This window comes from Artibeus jamaicensis, unplaced genomic scaffold, assembly GCF_021234435.1.
Source record: "Artibeus jamaicensis isolate MK-2021 breed Jamaican fruit bat unplaced genomic scaffold, CSHL_Jam_final contig_233, whole genome shotgun sequence".
In the NCBI taxonomy this organism is placed as follows: Eukaryota; Metazoa; Chordata; class Mammalia; order Chiroptera; family Phyllostomidae; genus Artibeus; species Artibeus jamaicensis.
The window spans coordinates 51,543,432-51,565,385 of record NW_026521486.1 but is presented as its reverse complement, the minus strand read 5'-3'; the positions used below and the strand labels follow the sequence as shown (position 1 = coordinate 51,565,385).

Below are 21,954 nucleotides of genomic sequence, written 5' to 3'. Positions count from 1 at the left end.
CCGATCAGGTGCTCAACAGATGACCTTCCAGATCCCTGCATCATCAACTCCCTTGTCCCAGTTCTACCCCTATCTGCTCTACTTTCTAGATCAGTCACCCCCACCATCCCCAAGTTCCCCCCCACCCCAGCGGGCGTGTCACTTCCTCCTCTGCAGCCTCCCAGATCAGTACACAAAGGCTGCTGCTGCGGAGAGCGGACAGGCTGCCCTGCTCCCACCTGTGAGTACCAGGGCACCAGCCCTCCTGCCTCTCCTTACTAGTCCAGGCCTCAGCTGGTTCCAACCTCCTGGGGAGAGGGCTCTGACCCCAAGACACTCAGGATTCAGCCGAAACTGGAGAAATGCTCTGAACTCCATTCTGCATTCCTAGTTCCCCTGTCTTGTTCCCTCCTCCAGTTTCACAAGCTCTCCTCTCCACCTACTTCTGTTGCATCAGTTTCCTGAGAACGGGGCTGGAGGGAGGAAAAGGAGGCAGGGGAATGTATGAGTGCTATCATCTGAACGCCTGCCTCGTGTGGAGGACTGTGTCAAGGTATTCCCCAGGGTTACTCCCCAGCCATCCTTGCTGCTTAAGGAGCTCAGAGTGGGGGTCAAGGACACTCCCGGGCGACTGTAGCTCAGTGGCTCAGCTGTCTTTCCTCCTGATGACTCCAAGTGGGCAGCAGAGGACTCTTAGACTTGGGAAGGTCTGGATGGATTAGGAAGCAGCTCTGTTTCTCCGCTGCTGAGGGAATAGCAGGGTGTGTACTGAAGTCAGAACCGAGTCCAGGAATGGGACATCCATGACGGGGAGGAGGGAGGCTAAAGAAGACCTCCCCCAAGAAAAGAGAAAGGGATTAGGTAGGGGCTACTTGGGGAGAGGGCGCTACTCTCAAAGATGATGGCACATGGGTTGGGGGGAAGGAAAGCAGCCCACCAAGCGTGCGGCCTGACCGGTCTCCGTCCCTGCTCTGCCTCCAGTGCACTGTGTGACTCTGAGCAAGTCACTTACCACTCTGGGAATTCAAGTTTCTGTTTGTAGAAAGGGGGAGTTGAAGTAGAAGATTCTGCCATTCTGTAGTTAGGATGGAGAGAAAAAGAAGCAAAATAGAACTGTGACAGAAAGTGCACAAGAAAAAAGCAGCGGATTAAGAGAAGTGGCAGGTTATGTATCCACAAGGAGGAGAGATGAGGTGGGGAATTAGGAGAAGAGGGTTGGAGAGGACTCTCCAAGGGGCCTCAGGGCTCCCTTTAGAGAAGAGGAGTGGGGCCTGAGGTTCCTTGGTTTGTCCTATCTGGGGAACCAGTGTACTATGGGGGCCCCACCTGTGAGAGATGAGTCAAAAGTGGGCTTTGTGCTACAGCATCTCCAACCTCCCTGACCACAGGCCTGCAGAGCAAGCAAGGCTGAGGTTACACTGAGGCTGAGCCCTTGGCTGGCTTCTCACGGGAGGGGGGAGCCTCTGTTGTACATACATTCTACACCTGAGGTCACAGGTGCTGGGGAGCAGGACAGGGTGGCCACCGAGTTGGCAACCCACCCCTTCTCCACACTCCACGCAGAGTATCGGGAATGAAGACTAGGTCCAGGCAAGGAGGCAGATGCCTCGGGGCAAAGAGCTAGCTGGCCCTTTTCATACACCACTGATGGGGATGTAAACTGGCACAGCCCCTGAGGAGGTTATGTTGGCAATACTCAGCATTGTTACGAATGGTACCTATTTATTGACTTTACAAATCCTCTCCTGGGAGTTTATCCTACAGATTCACTTGCACACACGTGAAATAATAAATATAAGAGTTTTTACTGCAGCATTATTTACACTAGTGAACAATTAGAAACAATTTATATCCCAATCATGAGACTACAATACAATATATTCATGCAATGGAAAACTATATGGCTGTAAAAATGAATCAGGGAGTTTTTTTCTTTTCTTGGGTAGCAGGATCTCTAGGAAAAGTAGTTAAAAAAAGGTAAGATGCAAAACTGTGTAAAGTGTTCTACCATTTGTAGAATTCTATCATTTGATTCTTCCATTTAAAGAGTATATATATATACATATATATATATATATATATATATATATTCACATTAGTTTGTATATGTATAAAACAATTCTCTAGAAAGACCAGAAGCAACAAAATATAAATAAACTATGGTTCTTTATTTGAAAACAGGTGGGTAAAGGCCAGGACTGGGAGACTTCTATCTTATCTACTTTTCATTTTTTTATTATGGTAAAATACACATAAAATTGGTCATTTTAAGCATTTTAAGTGTACAATTCAGTGGCATTAAGCTCCCAAGGCTGTGCAACCACACACGACCCAGTTTCAGACCTTTGTCTTTATTCCAAAGTGAAACGCACTGAGCAGTTTCTCCCTCTCCTTCCCTCCCCCCCACACGTGCGAACCACTAGACTATTTTCTGTCTCTGTGAGTTTGTCTAGACAGGCTATTTCATGTAAATGGACCCATACAATATGTGGTCATTGTGAATGGTTTCATCCACTCAGCATAACGTTTTCAAGGTTCATTGATATTGCAGTATGTGTCAATATTTCATTTCTTTTTATGGCCAAATAATATTTCATTATATGAATATACCACGTTTTGTTTATCCATTAATCAGTTGATGGAAATTGGGTTGTTTCTACCTTTTAGCTATCAACATCCATGTACAGGTTTTTGTTTGAAAACCTCTCTTCAATAATTTTTTTAAAAGATCTTTAGAGAGAGGGGAAGGGAAAGAGAAAGAGAGAGAAACATCAATGTGTGGTTGCCTCTCATGCATCCCCAACTGGGGACCTAGTCCACAATCCAGGCATGTGCCCTGACTGGGAATTGAACCAGAGACTCTTTGGTTCACAAGCCAGCACTCAACCCACTGAGCTACACCAGCCAGGGCTGTTTTTGATTATTTTAGGAATATACCTAGGAATGAAATAATCAGGTCATAGGTTAATTCTATGTTTTAACTTATGAATCACTGAACTGTTTTCCACAGTGATTGTACCATTTTACACTCCAACCAGCAACAATAAAGGTCCCATTTTCTCTACACCCTCAACAATTATTTTCTATTTTTTTTATTATAACCATCCAAGAGGGTTTAAAGTGTTACCTTATTGTGGCTTCGATTTGCATTTCTCTGATTGCTAATGGTGATGAGCATCTTTTTATGTGCTTGTTGGCCATTTATCTATCTTCTTTAAAGAAATGTCTATTTAAATCTTCTGCCCATTAAAAACATAGGATTATGCCCTGGCCAGTGTGGCTCAGTGGATTGAGCACGGGCCTGCAAACCAGAGGATCACAGTTCAATTCCCAGTCAGGGCACATGCCTGGGTTGCAGGCCAGTTCCCAGCAGGGTACTCACGAGAGGCAACCATACATTGATATTTCTCTCCTTCTCTCCTTCCCTTCCCATCTAAAGATAAATAAATAAAATCTTTTAAAAAAAGTTTTCAATTTTGATGAAGTCCAATTTATCTATTTTTTTCTTTTGTTGTTTGTGCTTTTGATGTGATAGCTAAGATCCATTGTCAAGTCCAAAATCATGAAGATTTTCCTCTGTATTTTCTCCTAAGACTTTATAGTTTAAGCACTTTCTGTAGGCCTTTGATTAATTTTCAGTTACTTTTTGTGTGTGTTGTGAGGTAGGAGTCTCACTTCATTATTTTACATGTGGATACCCAGTCACCCCAGCACCATTTGTTGAAGACTGTTTTTTCCTTGTCCAATCACTTGGCATCTTTGCTGAAAATTAATTGGCCATAAATGAATGGGTTTATTTCTGGACTCTCAATTCTATTCCATGAATCTATATGCCTGTCCTCATACCAGCACCACACTGTCTTGTGGCACTGGGAGGTGTGAGTGCTCCTAGTTTGTTCTTTTTCAAGATTGTTTTGTTATTCATGCAATTCCACATGCATTTTAGAATCAGATTTTCCACTTCTGTAAAGAAAAAAAAAGGCCACTGGGACTTAACTTTTTGATTTTTGAAGCATGGTAATGAATTGCGTATTCAAACTGTGAATTAATAAAATTTTTAAAAATCAGCCCTGACTCGCATGGCTCAGTGAATTGAGTGTGACCTGTGAACTAAAGGGTCGCCAGTTTGATTCCTAGTCAGAGCACATGCCTGGGTTGTGGGCCAGGTCCCCAGTAGGGCTGCACAAGAGGCAACCACACCTTGATGTTTCTCCTTCTCTCTCCCCCTTCCCCTGTCTAAAAATAAATAAATAAAACCTTTAAAATATATGCCCTTTGTGTAAAGAGAAAATTTTACCATCCCCTTCCCTTCTTTCCTCTGTTATCCCAGACTTTGGAAAGTTCCTGTGATCTAATCTTTATTCTACTTGCTACCATGTCAGTCAAATACAGCTAACCTTCCCTGACTCTTTCCCTACTCCCTCATCTGCTCCAGCTTTCTTTCTTCCCATTCTCACCCCATGACTTCCTCCCTCATTTAGAGCCTCTGACTCTCTTCCCGTGTATAGAATCCAAGATTATAAAAGCTACAAGAGCTGTCAATTGATTATTCAATACCGTCACTTTACAGATGTGGAAACTAAGGCCCAGAGAGAGTCTGACTTGCCATTCAGCCAGTGAGTGACTGAAGCAGGACCAGAATCTGGTCTGTTTCCTATTTGGCCATATTCCTACTCTGGCTCGGAGTCTTGGAGAACAGACCTGTGTGTAGACCTTAGTGCCTCCAGACCCAGTTCCCAGACTCCTGGTTAGGCCATTTTGCCTACCTTAGCCTCTTGAAGTCTGCACACAGGAGGGACAGGTCTTCTCCAAGGTCCCTACCATGGCTTGGTACTTGCTCCTTCCTGCCATTTTGAAGGAACTGCTGAATCCACATGGGGAAGTGAAACTCAGGGAAGATGAAGAGTTGGGGTAGAGTTTTGACAGTGAAAACCACGGGCTACCTTTAGAGGTCCTCCATAATGACCTCTGTGTTCCCCTTTATATCCTATTGCAGACCATGGTAGCGTTGTCAATGGTCTTTGTTTTCCTGCTGGTTCTGAGCAGAAGTGAGTGTGAACTGGATGCCAAGATATCACCCCCAGGGGAAGCCACAGAATGGAGGGATCTTGACCAGTCCCTGCCAGGATCCTGCCAGCCAGCCCCCTCCTGTCAGAAGTGCATCCGCTCACATCCCAGCTGTGCATGGTGCAAGCAACTGGTAAACATGGGCCTGTGGTCTTTGAGCCAAATGTAGGGGTATGTGCGGCCTGGAGATATATATGTATGATGGTGTGGGCACCTGTGTGACTTTTCCTGGGTGCACTCTGCAGCCCTGTGTGAGAATGACTGATTTTGTGCACATGGGACCCTTGTGAGTGATTGTGTGTGTGTGTGTGTGTGTACATTTATGTGCATACTGTGTGTTTGCATATATATGTACAAGACTTGTGACTATGAGCTTGGAGGAAGTATGTTCTTGTTGGAACTCATTCTTGGGTATAGGTAGAGGGACCTACCATGCATGTATACATGTGAAAAAGTGTCAGCTTGGGCCACTGTAACAAAATACCATTGATTGGATGGCTTAAACAACAGGAATTTATTTCTCACAGTTCTTGAGGATGGAAAGTCCAAGGCATAGGATTCATCAGATTTGGTTCCTGGCTTACAGATGGGCTACAGATAAGCTCCCTTGTGTCTTCTGATAAGGGCACTAACCCCATCATGAGGGTTCTACTCTCATGAACTCATCTAACCCTAAGTTCTTCCCAGAGGCCCTATTTCCAAATATCATCACATTGCAGGTTCATTCATAACAGAAGGTACATGACTGGGTCTCTGACTCTGGTGTTGGGAGTGGCAGGTGTGTTCCTAGGTATGTGTCAGCCTGTGACTGGGAAGGAAGAAGGGAAGGAGTTGGAAACCTGTGGGTTTGGATGAAAGGCATGAACTACCTCAGTGGCCAGGAAGGAATCTGGGGAGCGAGTGTCTCTCTGGCTGGTCAAACGAGGCTGTTCTTTGTTTACATTTTAAAGAGACTGGGCTCATGGACTGGCAGAACATGAGAGGTGCCTGAGATGGGGATGAGGTAGAACACTAACAGAAAAATGGAAAGTTAGATAAGAGTTGAGAGCAAACTCACTAGGAGGCAGAGCTACAAGGTTGAGTAGGCCCAGGAGAAAGGCACATAGTGAATCTGAGAGGATCAGAAGACTCAGTCTGCAGCAGGCACAGGGCAGACGTGCCAGGTGGGTGCTCTTGGGACAGTGTGGTATATGTCTGCCTCCCCCAGTCCCCAGACCAGAAGCTGGCACCTGGGCCAGCTGAGAAGCCACTCTAACCATTTCCTTCCCCTGTGGCTTCCCAGCCAGTCCCAGGGGTACCAAACATATTAAGAGGAATGGGGTTTCTTTTTCTGTTCCCCTACTTTCCTCTTCCCAGAAACTGTGGGTCTTAGCCTGCTCCCCTTCCCACTTTGGCCTGATCAAGCAGACGATGTTGGACTAGAAGGCAGGGCTCCTCCTTTTTCTTTTCTCTTTCCTCCTCTCCCTCTCTCCCCTTCTATCCCTCTAGCCCTCTCTCTCTCTGCAGTGAGGTCCCTGAGATTTTGAAGACGAAGTCAGCCTGTGGCCCCAGTGGGAGGGAGAGGGTAGGTGGGGGGGCGGGGGGAAGAGGGCAGTGGAGAGAAGGGAGGAGAAGGGAGAGTGCTACAGGAAGTGCGTTCTGACAAGAAAGAAATGGTCAGGAGTTCAAGGATAGCTGTAGAAGGGTGAGAGGGGAGGGAATCGAAGAGATCAAGGAGAGGAAGGGTTAGAAATGGCTAGTATTGCAGGCTTGGAGCGGGGCTGGGGTTGTGCGCACGGTGGGGTGGGGGCAGGGGACTACGGTCCGACCCCTAATTCCTACCCTTGCGGTGCAGAACTTTACCGCCTCTTGGGAGGCGGAGGAGCGACGCTGTGCCCGGCGTGAGGAGCTACTGGCTAGGGGTTGCCCCCCTGGGGAGTTGGAGGAGCCCCACGGCCAGCAGGAGGTGCTGCAGGATAAGCCGCTCGGCCAGGGTGCCCAGGGCGAGGGGGCCACACAGCTGGCGCCGCAGAGGGTGCGGGTCACCTTACGTCCGGGTGAGTGAGGGTCAGCAGCATCAGCGCAGAGGTCTGGGCACAGAGCGCAGCTCAAACTAGCCCCGCTGATTCTGTGTTCCCCCACCCCCCTAGGGGAGCCCCAGCAGCTCCAGGTCCGCTTCCTCCGTGCAGAAGGATACCCTGTGGACCTGTACTACCTCATGGACCTGAGCTACTCTATGAAAGACGACCTGGAGTTCGTGCGCCAGCTCGGGCACGCCTTGCTGGTGCGACTGCAGGAGGTCACCCATTCTGTGCGCATCGGTGAGCGCAGCACTGCCCCTCCATCTGCCAGCTCTCTGCCTTTAACTTCAACCACCGCCTTGGCCTCTGCCAAAGTCCTGGCCACACAAGGGCCTCAACTGCCCTTTCTCAGTTTTTAACAGGCAACAGGTTGCTGACATCTCTTCCCAAAGACATCATCTTCTAGGTCAGAGCTGGAGGGGATTTGAGAGACTGTCCAATAGGACCACTCATTTTCCAGGAAAGGCATTTGTGGCAGGGAGTCTGGAAAGACTGTGTTCAGGCAGCTCCCAGGGGCCAGGCAGTGTCCAGGACCTACCAGCTCGATTGCTGCCCTGATGCTACTGTCTCACTCAGCCCTGCATCTTTCAGACAAGGTCTAAATGCCACTGTCCCTTTGCTGCACATTCTGTGCTCATCTCTTTTCTGTTCACGATGCCTTTCTTTTCTTCATACTGTTACTAGATCCTATACTCCACCTTCTTCCTCAGCTTTCAGGAACCCCTGCCTGACTTCAATATGGCCTCCTCTTAATTTCCTCCATTCCTCACTTCCCTGAGCTGGTGGACTCAGCCCTTTGCCGCTGCCAGGTGCTGGGCCCCAGCCCTCTAGCACCACATGGCTCCCATCACTCCTCCAGGATCATCCCCTACTCCCCATGGTTTCCTCCCTTCCTAGTCCTCAGCAGTGGCCCTTCCATCCCGCTGCTGCTGTCCAGCGACTTCTGGCACAGTTTTCATGGCTCCCCTCTTCCAGGCTTTGGCTCCTTCGTGGACAAAACAGTGCTGCCATTCGTGAGCACAGTGCCCTCCAAGCTTCGCCACCCCTGCCCCACCCGGCTGGAGCGCTGCCAGCAGCCCTTCAGCTTTCGCCATGTGCTGTCTCTGACTGGGGATGCTGAGGCCTTCGAGCGGAAGGTGGGGCTTCAGAGTGTGTCTGGCAACCTGGACTCACCTGAAGGTGGCTTTGATGCCATTCTGCAGGCTGCACTGTGCCAGGTGAGGAGGTGGGGCAGGAACCTAAATCTGAAGGACTGTTTTGGACCAAGACTACCACTTACGGTTGTGCAGTACAGTTCTAGGGGGTGCTGTTTGTACCACAATCACTTTAGTTTGCATATCTATTTGGGCAATCTAGTGAACTGGAGTGAGATGTCTTGAGGAAGAGGCGTGTTTTTCTAATTCACAAGAAGGCCTCCACCACAGGGAAAAGAAGCAGGGGAGCTGGAGGCAGGGGTATAGGCAAACTGACTCAGAATGAGGCTGCCCAAATCCTTGGCTCACTTTGCTGACTAGGGTGGCTCAGGGCCATGACCAAGTGCACAGCCTACCCCCCACCCCACCCTAGGAGCAGATTGGCTGGAGAAATGTGTCTCGGCTGCTGGTGTTCACTTCGGATGACACATTCCACACAGCTGGGGATGGGAAGTTGGGGGGCATTTTCATGCCCAGCGATGGGCACTGCCACTTGGACAGCGATGGCCTCTACAGTCGCAGTCCAGAGTTTGTGAGTCTCTACCCTTCCCCAGGCCCTCCCCGTCTGAGTCACGCCTCCTTTCCTCCCAGGATCACCACCCCCAGTCTTATTCTCCTGACTGGTAACCACCCTGCAGTCTTCCCCAGCAGTTCCATCCCCCACTGATTAGACGCCCTAACCCCTCCCTTCCATGGCAAGCCTCCAGGGCTCCTCTAGCTGGTGGAACCCCAGTTCCTGGATTTCCTGGGCCAAGGGCACCTTACCATATTGTGAAAGACCTGCGGTGCTCACCTTGTTCCTGTTCCCCGTTCCAGGACTACCCCTCTGTGGGCCAGGTAGCCCAGACTCTCTCCGCAGCGAACATCCAGCCCATTTTCGCTGTCACCAGAGCCACACTGCCCGTCTACCAGGTGAGAGCTGTCTGGATGTCAGGCCCTCCCACCCTGAGCCTTCCTCAAAGGCCCATTCTCCTCTCCCTTACATGCCCTCCTTCCAGACCCCCAGAAGTCCATTTCTTTGGAGTTGTGACCCACCATTTCCCTTAACTCCTCATAATTCAGGAGCTGAGTAAGCTGATTCCTAAGTCTGCAGTAGGGGAGCTGAGTGAGAATTCCAGCAATGTGGTACAGCTCATCATGGACGCTTACAATGTGAGGGGCCAAGGTGGGGGGGAGAGCGGTGAAGGCAGGAATTGGGAAAGGTGGGGAGGGGCCCTCAGGAGGGGTGGCAGAACTAAGAGGGAATAATCACTTTTTGGGTCATACTCCATACCTCCAACCGGCATTTTACATATGGCTGTCATTAAAATAGTTCACTCACTCGCTCAATCTTACATTCAGAAATCTTAAGTGTCTGATTTGTGCAGAGAACAGAACCCAGCTCTGGGCAAGGAAGGAGAGTAATATTGATGGAGCTTTTACTACATGCCAAGCACTCTCCTAAGTGCACGCACTGTTGCTATCTCATCTGACCCCACTAAAACCCCTGCCTGGTAACTATACCACCCTTATTTTAGAGAAGGGGACACAGATACAAGGATGCCAAGTGACTTGCCCAAGGTCATTCAGATAAAAGACAGAAGGGCTGGGGTTTGTCCCCTAGCCAGTCTGTACATAAAGAATGTAACATGTGGAGCTTGCTTTCATTAAACATAAACAATTCAAATATTCTTCACAGGAACCACAGAATTTTATAAATGGAAGGAACCATAAAAATTCCTAATTGTTTCTTGGGTTTAGGTCTGATCTCTGTAACTAGACCACAGGCTTCTTGATGACAGGAGCCATGTCCTAAGACCATAATGAGAAAATCTGAGAGAGTATCAAATTTCTCAGGACAAAGTCCAGGAGAAGTGCCCCTTGGACCTTGTATGGACACAGGTTGTGTGTCCTGATTTGAGATTTGAAAACACAGCCACTGCACGTATACAGCGCCTGGCCAGCCATGACCCTTGCCGCGGCTGCACTGAAATACTGTTAGAGGCCTTGGATGCCCCTGTCCTCGAGTTTCTCACAGGTTCTTCCTCCAGAGTAGGCGGAATGGAAGAAACCCTAAGGGGCTGAGGGCAGGTTCTAGCAGAACTTAGAATGGCTGAGAGGGCGTGAGGTGGGGTCGGAGTCCTACCCTCATGTGGTTACTCATTCTCTTCCCAGAGCCTGTCATCTACTGTGACCCTTGAACACTCTCCACTCCCTCCTGGGGTCCACGTGTCTTATGAATCTCAGTGTGAGGGCCATGAGAAGAGGGATGGTGAGGCTGGGGACCGTGGCCAGTGCAACCATGTCCGAATCAACCAGACGGTAAGGCCAGTCAGGATGGACAGAAGGAAGTGGGCATGAGAGTGGGTAATTGAGGGAGGCATGACAAAGATGGCAGACAGGCACAAAGAACAATGCAAAAGCATAGGGTAGTCCTCCATCCATCCTTTCTGAAGGGTTTAATGAGTGGCTTCCTCAAGCATGTTGCTAGGAGATGGGTGTTAGTTAGCATGACACCCTGTCCCTTAGTTTACTAAGGAGTAGCGTTCTGGATGATCAATGGGTTTGGTATGTATGTGTGTGTGTGCACACAGGCACGTGTGTGACCTTAGTCTGATTTCAGCTCATCCTGTCCTCAGGTGAATTTTTTGGTTACTCTCCAAGCTGCTGACTGCCTTCCACAGCCCAGTTTTCTGAGGTTCCGAGCCCTTGGCTTCTCAGAGGAGCTGACTGTGGAGTTGCATACTCTGTGTGACTGTAACTGCAGTGACAACCAGTACCCAGCTCCTCACTGCAGTGGCGGTCAGGGGCACCTACAATGCGGGGTGTGCAGGTGAGTGCCTCTTGCTTCCCTTCACCTATGTGGCTTCCCACAAATACAGTCCCTGTATTCCTCTTCCTTACATCCTTCTGCTGGCATCTCCAGGCAAGTTTTACCTAGACATCCCTGGACTGCATCCGTATTTTCATCTCAGATATGCTGAGACTTTCTCCTCCACCAGGACTCCCTTTGCTTTTACTCCTTGGTGCTTCACTATATTCCACATCCCTTCAGCCACTCGTCTATCCCAAACTCTTATGAGATCCTGGGAGAGGTTGAGGGATGGCTGAACTGCCTGACCCACCTTTCACACCTCTGCCCTCCCCTCCCAGCTGTGTTCCAGGGCGCCTGGGTCGACTCTGTGAGTGCTCTGAGGCTGAGCTGTCCTCCCCTGATCTGGAATCTGGGTGCCGGGAACCCAATGGAACAGGGCCCCTGTGCAGTGGGAAGGGGCAGTGCCAGTGTGGACGCTGCAGCTGCAGTGGACAGAGCTCTGGGCGCCTGTGCGAGTGTGATGATGCCAGCTGTGAGCGACACGAGGGCATCCTCTGTGGAGGTACTTAGGAACCTTTGGGAGAAAGGTTGGGTCAGAGTGGCTCTTCCAAGGCTATTTATGCTCTAGCAACTTTCAGGCACTAAGGGCAGGTAGCAGAGATTCTGGTATTAAAAGCTGGAGCATGCACCGGCATACTTGAGAGAACTGGATGTACAGGACAGGTCAGCTGTAAGTCTGTGATGTCCATTGTGTATGGGGGAATATGGTTGTCACCCTGCACATGACTCTGCCCCAGGTTTTGGCCACTGTCGATGTGGCAAGTGTCACTGTCATGCCAACCGCACGGGCACAGCGTGTGAGTGCAGTGGGGACAAGGATGGCTGTGTCAGTCCTGAAGGAGGGTTCTGCAGTGGGCATGGCCACTGCAAATGCAACCGCTGCCAGTGCCTGGATGGCTACTACGGTGCCCTATGTGATCAGTGCCCAGGCTGCAAGACACCATGTGAGAGACACAGGTGAGACCCCAGGTCTTGCATTTTGGGAGCTGGGGCACAGTGGGGATCACTTAACCACTGCCACCCACTTGCCTTTCTGCACATAGTGTGGGTGACAACCGCCCAGTTGGTAAACTATTGGCATATACTGGACAGGGACTGTGCAGAGTGTGCGGCCTTTGGGACTGGCCCCCTGGCCACCAATTGCAGCATGGCATGTGCCCATGTCAACGTGACTCTGGTTTTGGACTTGATACGGGATGATGGCTGGTGCAAAGAGAGGACCATGGACAACCAGCTGTTCTTCTTCCTGGTGGAGGATGAAGTTGGAGGCAAGGTCATGCTGAAAGTGAGACACCAAGAAAGTAAGTGGGCAGGAATGCCTCGGATATGCCAAATGGAGCCCTGGAAGTTTGAAGAGTAGGGACTCAGAGCTCAGGCTGGGAACCAGGCAGGCTAGGGGTTGAAGCAGAGCTGTGAATCCAGGCAAAAGTGGAGGTAAAAGGCCTACTGGTCAAGTCTGAGGAACTGGGCACTTAAGATAACGCTGCTGGGTTACCTTCATTTTAACAGGTAGGGCTGGGGAGCTGGATGGGGCTGCATGCAGACTGCGGACAACTGTTGATCAACTCTATGCCCCAAAAGTCTGTGTTGTTTCACCTCCACAGAGGGAGCAGACCACACCCGGGACATTGCACTAGGCTGTGTGGGAGGCATTGTGGCAGTGGGGCTGGGGCTGGTCCTGGCTTACCGGCTCTCAGTGGAAATCTATGACCGCCGAGAATACAAACGCTTTGAGAAGGAGTGGCAGCAGCTCAAGTGGAAGCAGGTGAGACCACCTCATAGCCCACTGGGCTGGGATTTACTTGCTTCCCTTGGTTAGGTCCTTTCTGCTCTGCTTTCTCACTGGATCCTCTCCCCCAACACACCCAAGGGTGACCCTCCCACTGAGGTCCCCCCCCCACCTAGGTGTATGGGGCCTGTCCCAGGTTCTAGGTTGGCTCTCATGACTAGAAAATGGGGTCCTGAGACTTTTCCTCATCATTTCCAACCTTCTTCCACCAGGACAGCAATCCTCTCTACAAAAGCGCCATCACGACCACTATCAACCCCCGCTTTCAAGCGATGGAAAGTCCCCTTGCTTGAAAGGAGGTATGGATATTTACCCCAGGGTTGTTCCTACTAGGATGGTGGGAGTTGGGAGTATGGGGTCTGTCAGGCAGCAGCCTGGCAGGGGACTAACCACCACCTGCTTCATTCTCAGAGTGACACCCTGCTGCCTTCTACTGCAACCTTTTTTCCCTACCTCACAAGGACTGGAGGTTACGCCACCCACATATATAATAAAGTCTTACTTCAGATTGCAGATGTCATTTGCTTTACCCCAAAGCCAAAGCCGCCCTTGCCTTTTGCCACCTAAGGGCAGTCTTGAGTGTATGAGAGTCAGTAAGTGGCTACCTGGGAAGCAGCTGGTGGGCTGGACTAGCGAATTCCCAGCTCATGCTGGAGGAACACAGAGCACACTCTAAGCAGTCCTGTCTAGCCCTGGCTGGTACAGCTCAGTGGATTAAGCACTGGCCTGTAAACCCAGGGGGCAGGTCACCAGTTTGATTCCAGGTGGGGGCACATTCCAGGCTGGGTCCCTGGTTGGGAGTGTGTGAAAGGCAACCACACACTGATGTTTCTTTCTCTAAAAATAAATAAAATCTTAAAAAAAAAAAGAAAAGAAAAGAAACACCGTCTGTTTTAGTTGCTGTTACCTAACCTCATTCTGCCCTGTTCTGCAGGTGTTTCCCTCTAAATCAGAATTGACACCATTTTTAATTCTACTTGCTGCTCGGCTACGGAGAATTGCTCACGTGGTGATCTGTAGAGCACTGGAGCTTGTAGGACAGTTTTATTTGGGGGGAAGAAAAGGAAGACTTCATTGGCCCCAGTGAGAAAGCTCTGCCAAAGGATATTCTTCTCAAAGATGAGATAGTACGTAGAAAAGCCCCATTTTCTTTTTATTTAAATATCCTAAATATATCACGAAGGAACATACACTGCACTTTAATGGTAAAAAGATACAAGTTTATAACATCTTATAAAAACTACCATTTAAAAGTGATCTTGTTCATTTGATACCCCCCATAGCAAAATAAGTGTATTAAAAAAAAAAAAAAAGGGGTGAAGAGAAAGGGCAGGAGGGATTGTTAAGATAAAAGCCCCAGAGCTACAGCAGAGGCAAAGAGCATCTGGGGAGAGAGTTAAAAGTTGTGGCGGGACTCTGCGCCTCATTTAACCCTCCAATGTCAAGCCATGGGGCACAATCAGTAGCTAATGATGAAAAGAGGCTGTTGGGGGTGGACGGAAAAGACTTGGGGTGCTGGGAAGGGCAGGGCTGATAGGGCCTGGTATAGCAGCTCATCCAGGAACTGGTGCTACTCTTTCCCAGGTCCCCGAATTCCATGTCCTGGTCTCTGAGCGCCTGCCCCATCTCCTTTCCCCTTCACTCCAAACACACCTGAGGCATCTTTCCAGTGCTAGACCCCATCCCAGAAAATGAAGGGTGGGGTATTGGGCCTAGGAGCCTCCGCAGCGGTCTTCGTCTATGGTTTCCCTGGGGTATAAGTGGGGCTCCTGCGCCCTCTGTACACTAAATCACTCCTTTCACCTCTTTGCTCCTTTCTCCTTACACGTCCATGGCCCCAGAACATCAGCACCTGGACAACTGAACAACCTGCTCCTGAGTCTTCGCCACTCCTAATCCTTGGCAGGGGTGGTTTCCTCTCTCCCACCCCCTCAGGCAGGAAGCTGAGGCCTGCTGGGGGCCAGGGCACATTTTGACCTAAACACACATTCACTCACATGATTCTCTCCACACCCACCCACCCCAACCCACAAATTAGCTGTAAGTGGCAGGGAGCAAGGCCTCCCATTTTCAAAAGCACTCTTAGGAGGACAGTTTTCTAAATGTATCCTCTATCCTCCTCCCCAGAATATATTCCTAGAGGTGAATGACAGGCAAATTCCAGCCTGAAGAGCATTCTCACAGGAAGGGGGCTGGCTCACATGCAGAAAGATGCCCTGCTTAAAGGGACCACAGGGCAGATCCAAGGACTGAGGTCTAGGTCCTAGACACAACCAGTGGAAGTGCCAACCTAAAGCTAGAAGAGCAGAGGGCGGCAAACACATTCTCCAAAGTCTCTCCCAAAGGGTCTCTCCCAAAGGGTCTCTGACACTGTCAGGGAAAACCTAAAGGGTGCCATGACTCTTTTCTCTTTCCCTGAAATCCTTACACCTCAGAGATATGGAGGACTGGGCCCCACCCCTCCCTGCTCTCTTCCAGAACAGGTAACGGCAAGGAGTTTGTAGCTACTGTTCCTTACATTTTCTGGGAGAAGAAATCACACTTCCTAGATGTTGCCATCTCAGATCCCCACTGACAGCTTCGTCAGGTTCATCAAGACTCCATGATTACTCCCCACCCCACAGCTCAGGGCAGGCCGCAGAACACAGGCCACAAACCCCAGAACCTTCTTCCATAAGGATCCTTTCCTTAGCGGGAAAAGGGTTTTTTATTTCACTTTAGAAAATCCATGTTCACAAACCCCTGGCTTGGGTTAGAAACATTCTAACCACCAGTCTGTTGAAATCGATCTTAAAAAAACAAAACAAAAGACCCTCCAAAACAAAGCCCTCTAGTTCCCTAAGCTGAATTCCTAGGCTCCTGCAGGAACCATAAGCACCCTTTGGGTTTCAGGCAGGAAAAGCTGCTTTCTGCTCATCCTACCCTGCACAGAGGGCTAGAGAAGGGTTTGGCTCAATAATATGCCACCTCCAAGCATACAAACACGAAACTCACATACCACACACACACCTGATCACTTTTTTGAGGCCGGCAGGGTAGTGGTGTTAGAGCAGAGAAGAGCAAAAAATATGGTTAAGAATAAAACCTACATTAGGTTTTTTCCTCAGATCTTTCTCTGTAGCACACCTCCCAATTCTTTGATGGGTAGGAAAGGCCATCAAAAAGGAAGCGAAGATCTTGTTCTTTGGGACCAAAGGCCAGATCCTTATCTCCTCTACCTAAATACAGTGATAGGACTTGGACCAAGAGAACAGCTTGCACTGCTTGACTGTCAGGTCAGGGGACACCAAATTCCTGTCTCCTGAACAGTCGTTACTCAACTTAGGAGTAGTCTTGCATGGTTCCTAAGAGGGCACAAGGAGGAAGAACCTACTTTGATACCCATGGCTCCCCTCTGTCTGGCTTAGGAATCAATGGCAGAGAGGTAGCCACAGACTATTTCCAAGGTTAACTGCCCAAAGAGAGAAGGAAAGGGTTTCATAAGCCACCCTCACCCAGTTTCCTCCAAAAGGCACTTAGGCTGACCCCATTAGGTACCTGTGTGGCATGGGCCATTACAACACCCACGGGCACAACTCTTACTCTTCCCCAGAGGAAATAACAGGTACCTGTCCACTCTTCTTGGATCCAGCCCTCGTCTGCTCCTCCTACTGGTCTTCCTTTTGTCCCTACAGTGTATAAGGAGGCCAAAGTAAGCTCAGCTGCCACCCTGATCCTGTTCTCCTTCAAACAGGTGAGGTGCAGGGCTGCGGACACTGAGGATCAAATGAAACTAAAAACTCAATTCTGGTGGAGGGCTGGACCACCCACAGTCCCTGTGACCGTGGCTCTATGCTCCAGATGACCTGTATCTACAGTGCACCTGCTGAAATTGCTTTTGGATAAATAAAAACAACAGGACAAACAAATATACAAATCCCTCTCTCCCAATCTTTTCCATTTTAGCTGCCAGATGGAGTCCAAGGTTGTGGGAACCACACTTCAGTCTTGGTCCTGTACCTTGCATCCCCCACCTATGACCTCAGCCAAGGGTCTAGGGACTAGCTTTCCTACCCAGGAATGCTGCAGGAACTTCCCCGAGATACTCATAGTCTCAGATTATTTACAGAGCTCAGGCTCTGGGGCTGCCGTCCCCTGGTGCACTCTTCTGGTCTCCTGGGTCCACTCCTCCAGGAGGGGACAGGTACACATGGGGTGGTGGTGGGACCATCAGACCAGAGGGGGTTGCGTTCTTCGGTAGGTTCTTCTGATCACTCCCACCACCCAGGACCCCTTGCGCCTATAGAGAAAACTGCCCGTCGGAAGTCTTGGACTGGCACCCTTGGCACATCCGTTTGTGTCTGAGTAATCGATCTGTCCGAGAAAAACACTGAGAAAAAAGACAGGGTTAAGTGCCTGAGAGGAGAAACTCAGCTACCTGTTGGCTAGATCTGTCCTCCTCACACAGAAGGCACACGACCAATCCTACATGGCATCAGAACCTACAGAGATGGCATGAGTGTGCAGTGGTTAAGAACAAGATCTGAAGTCTGCGTCCTGGTTCTACAACCACATAGTCATGTGACTTTGGGCTAGTTTATCTAACAGTTTTGAATCTGTAAATTTATCTGTAAAGTGAGGCTAAAATTACCTACTCACAGTGTGGCTCCTTCGTTCATCAAAAAATATTTTTAAAATATTTATTTATTTTTAGAGAAAGGGGACAGGAAGGAGAAAGAGTGGGAGAGAAACATCAATGTGTGGTTGCCTCTCATGTGTCCCCCACTGGGGACCTGGCCCGCAACCCAGGCATGTGCCCTGACTGGGAATCGAACCGGCAAGCTTTTGCTTCACAGGCCCTCGCTCAAGCCACTGAGCTATAGCAGCCAGGTCCGTTCATTAAATTTTTGAGTATCTACCTCAAGGCAGGTACGGTTCTCGGGGCTGCGGACAGGGTGAAGAACTAGAGGGACGAAGCCTCTGCCTCATGGAGCTTTCATTCTATTGTTTTGAAGATTTAGACCTGGCTAGTGTAGCTCAGTGAATTGAGCACGGGCCTGCGAAGCAAAGGGTCGCTGGTTCGATTCCCAGTCAGGGCACATGCCTCGGTTGTAGGCCAGGTCCCCAGCAGGGGACATACGAGAAGCAACCACACATTGATGTTTCTCTCGCACTCTTTCTCCTTCCCTTCCCCTCTCTCTAAAAATAAATAAAATACTTAAAAAAAAAAAAAAGATTCAATAGAAAGGAGCAAAGCTTGAGACTAGTAAAGTATCCAAGAGGTATTATTATCATTTTTTATATCTTATTCTTTGTTTTGGTCCTGGATCTTACATTCTCAACAGATCAGATACTGACCCCCGGCGCAAAGACTATATTTCTTCCTCCAAAGTGCACCAGCCCTGAAATTTGACTGAATTTTGGCTCTGCCCTTAATCTGCTGTATCCTTGGGAAGCTTAACCTCTTTCAATCTCAATTCTTCCACATGTGAAATGAGGACAACACGGTACTTTATTGAGTTAGTGTAAGAATAATCTATGTCAAGTAGGCTCTCACAGGGCCTGGTACAGAGTAAGACCTTAAGAAATGCTATTATTGCCCTGACTGCTGTAGTTCAGTGGATGGAGTGCCAGCCTGCAAACCCAAAGGTTGCAGGTTCGATTCCTGGTCAGGGCACATGTCTGGGTTGCAAGCCAATGTTTCTCTCCCTCTCTCTCTACCTCCCCCCCTTCAAAAATAAATAACATCTTTAAAAAAAAAAGCTGTTGTTATTATGGTGATTAATTATTCCAATTATTCCAATGGCCCCTCGCCATCATCAGATGCCTAAGGCCAGAAAAGTACACCTCACCCTGAGGTACTAACTTGATCATGGCCAGGAACACTAGGTGACACTCCGTCGGGCTGAGGGTGAGGGCTGGCCCTGTTTCTTTGGGAAGGAAAAAGTTTCTGTTGGGGGGTGGGTGGATGACATGTGAGCTTACCTGATGACACCGTTCACACTGGTAGGGCTTTTCCCCACTGTGCACACGCTTGTGACGCTCCAGGTGGTACTTCTGGATAAAGCGCATATCACACACATCACACTCAAATGGCTTCTCACCTGGACCAGGTGGAGAGAAAAGTTAGTAACAGGAGGTATACATGGCAGAACCTGGTTCTAGGTACTTCCTCCCAGATTTTAATTTTTAGCAATATGCAGACATCTGATGGGGAAGGATCCGCAAAGCTGCTGGTCTCAATGACACTAGGTACAGAGCCACACAATTTATCTACCTCATTCATTTACCTTCTTCCTTTATTTTTAATACCCTTTAAAATAAGCCCCAAAAGAACTATAATCTCCCCAAACTATAAACTACTCTCCCCTCCTTGAGTATGAGCAAGAGACTTACCAGTATGAATAAGGATGTGCCTCTTGAGGTGGTAACTGCTCCTAAAAGCTCCAAAGCAGTGCTCACAAACAAAATTTTTGGGAATCTTTACTTGAAAAGAACCATTTTGTTCCACTACCACCACCTGGGGACAATAATCAGGCATATCACGAGGCTGCCCCTCTGCCCTCTTCTTGCCCTCCCTCAGCCCCCAATTCTACTCGGGGTCTATTTCCACCTGCTGAACAGGATAACCCCTCTGATGCTATCACCTCCCATACCTCCTAGAGTTCAGAAATCCTCTGAGAAAGAAAGGGGGCTGGGTAAGCTGCCCGCCTCATCAGACTCAACACTTTTAAAGGGACCTGAGGGTTAGTCTGCCTGTCCCTTTGCCACAGTATCTCATGCCCCTCTAACCTTCCTTCCCTTACCAAGGATGTTCTGCGGAGGATGGAGGTCAATTACCAAAGTGGTCTCTGGATGAGATCGGGGTGACACACTCACTGGCTGTGAGGGACCAAAACATCTAGGGAAGGCTCCAGGTTGAGCCACAGGAGAAAGAAAGAGGAGGATTACCCTACGACCAACTACATGTTTTTGGATAACCCCATTACCTGCCTTTTTAACAGTCTTTTTTGAATGAGAGGCCTCAGCCAAGCTGTCTTCATCTTTGCGGTTCCGGGATTTATCGCTGTCTTTTCGGTGGCCCTTCAAATACAAACCAAATCTAAACTCACAGTCCATCTTAGAACACCGAAAGAAGACCGAATGCTGCTGTTAAGCAGCTTGTTAATGACGTGCCCAAAGGTTTGGAGAAAAAGTACTCATCCATTTCTTCTCCAAGTACTCTGGATTTAAGGGGTTGTAGGTACAGAAGTCGAGACCTTCGTTGGCTCTCTAAAATACCCATATTCATTCACTCCCCAGCTAGATTCCCTTATCCCACACTTCCCTAAACAGAAGCATTGAAGAATCAAAGCTTGGCATCTCCTGGCAGAGAGCTCGGGCCACCCGACCCCCAGGGGCCACAATGGACTCAAGTGCTGTACCTGACTTGAGCACCTCAGCACATCAGGGCTACCTGCCCGCTCTCCATTCTCGGCCTGCTTGCTGGCAATCTGGCTCAGCATCATCTTCTTGCTGGCTGCAGTGGGAACCAAACTCACACCTGCTAGGCCTTCACAAGCAAGGAGACTTGCCTAAGTTGAAAGGAGATGAGGTGTCAGGTCACCTGGCAGGGCAAAAACAGGGACCTGAGGGGCATTTTTCCTTTATTTCTAAATACAAACTGCTCCTCTCTAGGGAATGTCTCTTTCACTGCAAAACCCTGCTTCCTTCAAGAGTCCTCCCTAACTCATCTCACCAGGAACTAGTTACTTATTTTGTTATCCATCATTTAGACATAATAACCAAGTATTACTGACACTTTTATCATTAGCACTGTGCTAGGTACAGTGTGCGTCTACATATTATTTTGAAGCAGTTCTAGGCCTTGTGAGTAGGCATGAGGGTCTGTCCTGCTGACCCACTGAAATGGGAGATTTCTAGAGGAACTTCCTCCTTCCTCTCTCCAAGCTTCACCAAACTTCACAGATGCCTCTGGTGCCAAATATATATTGTCAGGTCCCACAAATACATTTATTAGATCATTTCTCTCTTTAGATTTTAAATTGCCTAAGTGTTGCCAATTACAACATATAAAAATTAAACCACATGTAAGGATTTGGGAGTTAGTTGAAGATACGATTTCTCTTGACAAACCACCAGGCCATTTACATGTCTGCACACCCATATTTTTTCACATTCCCTGCTCTACATATAGGTTAAAATTGCATGAGCAAGAAATATTTAAGAATATTTCCTCTTTCCACTGTTACATTCTTCAAATTGACTATTTAGCCACAACTAGAGAACATACTTTTTTTTTTAACAAAAGAATCTTTTTAAGAAATAGTTGTTAGCAAACTTCCACAGTTGATTTATAAAGAAATTCCTTTTAGATGATCAGTATATCCCGGAACCTCTTCTCTCACCTTCAAGGACTTTGGACTAAATAGGCTGGAGGCAAAAAAGAAAATAAAAACCAAACAAAAAAGTTTGCTTTACCGTTTTCATTATATAATCTTGGGCAAATTCCTCTACCTCTTTAAGCCCAAATTGCCTTAAATGCCAAATGTTACCATAGTATCTACCTCCACAGGGTTAAGAATTAAACTAGGATGTATAATGGTTAGCAATGCCTAGTACAAAGCTAGTGATTAGGGACAGGCAGTCTTCTCAGAATGAGAGTAAACATGATGCTGTCAAATGGACAAAAGGAAGAAACTAAAGGGCTCCTACTCTGTGTGGAAAGGAGGAAGCTATGCATGCAGCTGGAAGAAAGTCAATTATACCGTAATCAGGCTACCATCCTGGTGAGACTGATAGGGGAGGGTCCCTGGAAGAAAGCTGAGATCCCTGCACATAGCTTTCCTACTCAGACAACGAAAATAACCTGACAATAACTTATCAGGTCATCCTGTCTCTCCAATCCATCCTGGATACCCACAATGACCATTACCTCCTAAATAAACAGATCTGATGCCACTCTGCTACATAACATTCTTCAGAATTCCCACTCCCAATAGAATAAAGTCTAATCCTTTATTAATGCATAAA

General features: G+C 48.5%; 2 protein-coding genes across 5 annotated transcripts in view; one reads left to right on the top strand and one right to left on the bottom strand.

Annotated features, from left to right (window-relative positions):
- The first annotated feature begins 118 nt into the window (after positions 1 to 118).
- ITGB7 (integrin subunit beta 7) lies at positions 119 to 13,450 on the top strand. Of its 2 annotated transcripts, none has more exons than XM_037137530.2 (16): positions 119 to 220; positions 4,976 to 5,179; positions 6,881 to 7,082; positions 7,176 to 7,346; positions 8,082 to 8,323; positions 8,673 to 8,831; positions 9,116 to 9,211; positions 9,362 to 9,451; positions 10,454 to 10,600; positions 10,918 to 11,111; positions 11,432 to 11,655; positions 11,891 to 12,110; positions 12,246 to 12,454; positions 12,758 to 12,918; positions 13,155 to 13,241; positions 13,354 to 13,450. In XM_037137530.2, the coding sequence occupies exons 2-15, from the start codon at positions 4,979 to 4,981 to the stop codon at positions 13,233 to 13,235; spliced, it is 2,397 nt and encodes a 798-aa protein (XP_036993425.2). In that variant the 5' UTR covers positions 119 to 220; positions 4,976 to 4,978; the 3' UTR covers positions 13,236 to 13,241; positions 13,354 to 13,450. The 2 variants fall into 2 exon arrangements, with proteins under 2 accessions (XP_036993425.2, XP_036993424.2); XM_037137529.2 differs by lacking the exon at positions 119 to 220 and adding an exon at positions 397 to 532.
- Positions 13,451 to 16,852: 3,402 nt separating this feature from the next.
- Positions 16,853 to 21,954, bottom strand: part of ZNF740 (zinc finger protein 740) — a 7,363-nt gene continuing 2,261 nt past the window's right edge. For 2 of the 3 annotated variants that reach the window (XM_037137535.2, XM_037137536.2), the window contains 5 exons: positions 20,346 to 20,495; positions 19,915 to 20,004; positions 19,318 to 19,441; positions 18,907 to 19,025; positions 16,853 to 17,311 (listed from right to left, as the gene is read on the bottom strand). In XM_037137535.2, the coding sequence (XP_036993430.1) occupies positions 17,222 to 17,311; positions 18,907 to 19,025; positions 19,318 to 19,441; positions 19,915 to 20,004; positions 20,346 to 20,495 (573 nt within the window). In that variant the 3' untranslated portion in view covers positions 16,853 to 17,221. Of the gene's footprint in view, positions 17,312 to 18,906; positions 19,026 to 19,317; positions 19,442 to 19,914; positions 20,005 to 20,345; positions 20,528 to 21,954 lie in introns of all 3 variants that reach the window. The other variant, XM_037137537.2, reaches the window with a different exon arrangement.